The sequence below is a fragment of the Trichechus manatus genome, unplaced genomic scaffold (genome assembly GCF_000243295.1).
Source record: "Trichechus manatus latirostris isolate Lorelei unplaced genomic scaffold, TriManLat1.0 scaffold00104, whole genome shotgun sequence".
Classification (NCBI taxonomy): Eukaryota; Metazoa; Chordata; class Mammalia; order Sirenia; family Trichechidae; genus Trichechus; species Trichechus manatus.
The window spans coordinates 1,319,884-1,320,720 of NW_004444040.1; the positions used below are offsets into that span (position 1 = coordinate 1,319,884).

Genomic DNA, 837 nt, shown 5'->3' on the forward strand with positions numbered 1-837 from the left:
CCAGTGGGGTCTGAGCCTAGTGCCAGGGTCAGCAGCCCACGTGGGCCCCATTGCCCATGTCAGGGCCCCAACCGAGCTGCTCACTCTGGTGCTGTTTCCCTGTTGTGTTTCCCACCGCCTTCCCTGCTACGCCTGCCCCTCCCTGCCCCGCCCCGGAGTCATGCCCTCTAGCCCCCCGCTGGCCGCTGCCTCCTCCATGTCCCTCCCGGTCGCTGCCCCCACCACCAGCGTCTTCTCCTTCTCGCCTGTCAACATGATCTCCGCTGTCAAACAGAGGAGCGCCTTCGCCCCTGTGCTGCGCCCACCTGGCTCCCCACCCCAGGCCTGCCCCAGAGCCCACGGAGAGGGACTTCCAGGTGAGTGACCCCTACTGTCCCTCTGCAGCGGCCGGAGGGGAGAGCCCTAAGGGAGCCAGGTTTGAGGAAGAATGAGGATGGAACAACCATATGTCATCAGTACTCGTGGTGGTTGACCAGTTCTCCCAGAAAAGCCTGGGGGATGCAGAGCAGGGAATCTTATAGGGGTCTGAGGGAGGTCCATCTGGACACCACTTTCCTGAGTCTCATAGCTGGGGGTGGTCAGCACTCCAGACGGGATGATACCTACTGACCGCTTGACTAGGGGAGCAAGGGAAGAAGTGCCCATGATCTTGGGGCTCTACCTCCTAAGAGGCCTGAGTGGCACCCCTTATCTATCTGCTGTGATGGCCCCAGACCAGGGCTAGGGATGGCTTATTGCCTTCGAGGCCCCTCATGGCATTGCTCTCAGAAAGTGCTATATGCCCTGCCTGCTGGCCCCAGCCCAGAGAGGGACAGGCAGGTAAGGTCCCCAGGCTGC

General features: G+C 62.0%; 1 protein-coding gene across 1 annotated transcript in view; it reads left to right on the forward strand.

Annotated features, from left to right (window-relative positions):
- EBF4 (EBF family member 4) overlaps positions 1–360 on the forward strand; it is a 56,211-nt gene extending 55,851 nt beyond the window's left edge. The window contains exon 15 of the mRNA XM_012557472.1: positions 275–360. Coding sequence (XP_012412926.1) covers positions 275–360 — 86 coding nt within the window. The remainder of the gene's footprint in view (positions 1–274) is intronic.
- The last annotated feature ends 477 nt before the right edge of the window (positions 361–837 follow it).